The sequence below is a fragment of the Phytophthora infestans genome, genomic scaffold (genome assembly GCF_000142945.1).
Source record: "Phytophthora infestans T30-4 supercont1.9 genomic scaffold, whole genome shotgun sequence".
NCBI classification, from domain to species: Eukaryota; Oomycota; class Peronosporomycetes; order Peronosporales; family Peronosporaceae; genus Phytophthora; species Phytophthora infestans.
In genome coordinates, this window is record NW_003303750.1 from 469,520 (window position 1) to 470,861 (window position 1,342).

The window sequence follows — 1,342 nt, forward strand, 5'->3', positions numbered from 1 at the left end:
CCATTTTTTGGAGCTGCTGATAATGTAGCCATGTTCCATGAAGGGTCGTAGTATGGCTAGGTCATGAGCAAGACCACAGCAAGGGAGACTTATGAAGCATTTAAGGCACGACAGCGGAGAGAATTCAACACTCGACACGCTGGACAATCCCAGACCACGCAACAAAAGCTGCTTCGAGTGCATCTCCGACACTTTTTGCTGACCATCGGAGCTGAGGTTGGTCATGAACAGCAACAAACCGAAGACCGCAAAGATCTCGTAAACCTGAAGGAAGACGTAAATGGAATCAACGAGTTTGCGAGAGAACAGAAACGTCGAGCTATTGAGCGAGAAGCAGCGGAAAACCCCAGGGGGAAACATTCAGCTCAGGTGATCCACAAGTTTTTACGTCCACATATACGCAACAAGGACGAGATAGAGCTCCCCTGTACCTCTGTGCTAATTCCGTTAGAAGTTGAAAAAGCTGTTGCACCTCTACAATCTACGACTGAGCTTGTTCCAGCTACGTCTGATCTCATCCCAGACCCGCCACCTCCAACGACGATGCCACCGTATGAATTGGTGATCAATGTGGCTGCTGTTCGAGACCTAACATTGGATAGCGCAACTTTAGACGGCAAATACCTCGAAACCGAGTTGCAACTAAAGCGTCAAAGTGCTGTGGTGTTTCGTGTTAGTCCAGCACGGCAACTTATGTCAAGTTTCCACAAGAGCAACACGAAAATTCAATTGCATGGCTGCTCGCTGCGCTTTCCCATAGACATGGACAATAATGCCATGAGGCATAGACTCGCTTCACCTCAGAGTGTCATTGATGAATCGAGCGCTACAGTAATCGTAAAAACTACTGATAACAATGGCGGAGGCAGCGATAGTTTACTAGGTGTCGTCGAAATACCGCTATCACTACTCGAGACACCGCTGGCGACTGAGTATGCTTTGTATCGGTGGTTTCCACTTGAAAAGGCTTATCCTGGACATACAGCACGTGGTGACGTTCGCGTTAGTGTTTGTTATTTAATGCGGCAACAAAGCTCCGACGGTGTCACTATGGTACCTTACGTGAATGCAACCAGTTCAAGTACCGGTAACACAGATGGTGAAGTCGAGGGGCAACAAAAACAAAAGAAGCCACCAGAACGGCGGGTAAAGAAGGCTACAACTAAAGCAACAGGCAGGTCTTTCATGCGGAGCAGGGCGGAACAAGCAACAGACAAGTCTGAGCAGAAGAAACCTCCCGTACTATCGCTCAAAGACGCGTTTTTGAGTCCAATTGGGAGGATATCTCGCGCTGAAGCTCTATGCGCCTCCACCGTCTCCGTCTTCGGTAACATCATCCGAA

At 48.5% G+C, this 1,342-nt stretch overlaps 1 protein-coding gene across 1 annotated transcript in view; it reads left to right on the plus strand.

The window, feature by feature from the left end:
* Nucleotides 1-1,050: 1,050 nt before the first annotated feature.
* PITG_05783 (uncharacterized protein) overlaps nt 1,051-1,342 on the plus strand; it is a gene marked incomplete at both ends in the record, with an annotated part of 957 nt that continues 665 nt past the window's right edge. Inside the window, one exon of the mRNA XM_002997989.1 lies at nt 1,051-1,327. Within this exon, the coding sequence (XP_002998035.1) occupies nt 1,051-1,327 (277 nt within the window). The remainder of the gene's footprint in view (nt 1,328-1,342) is intronic.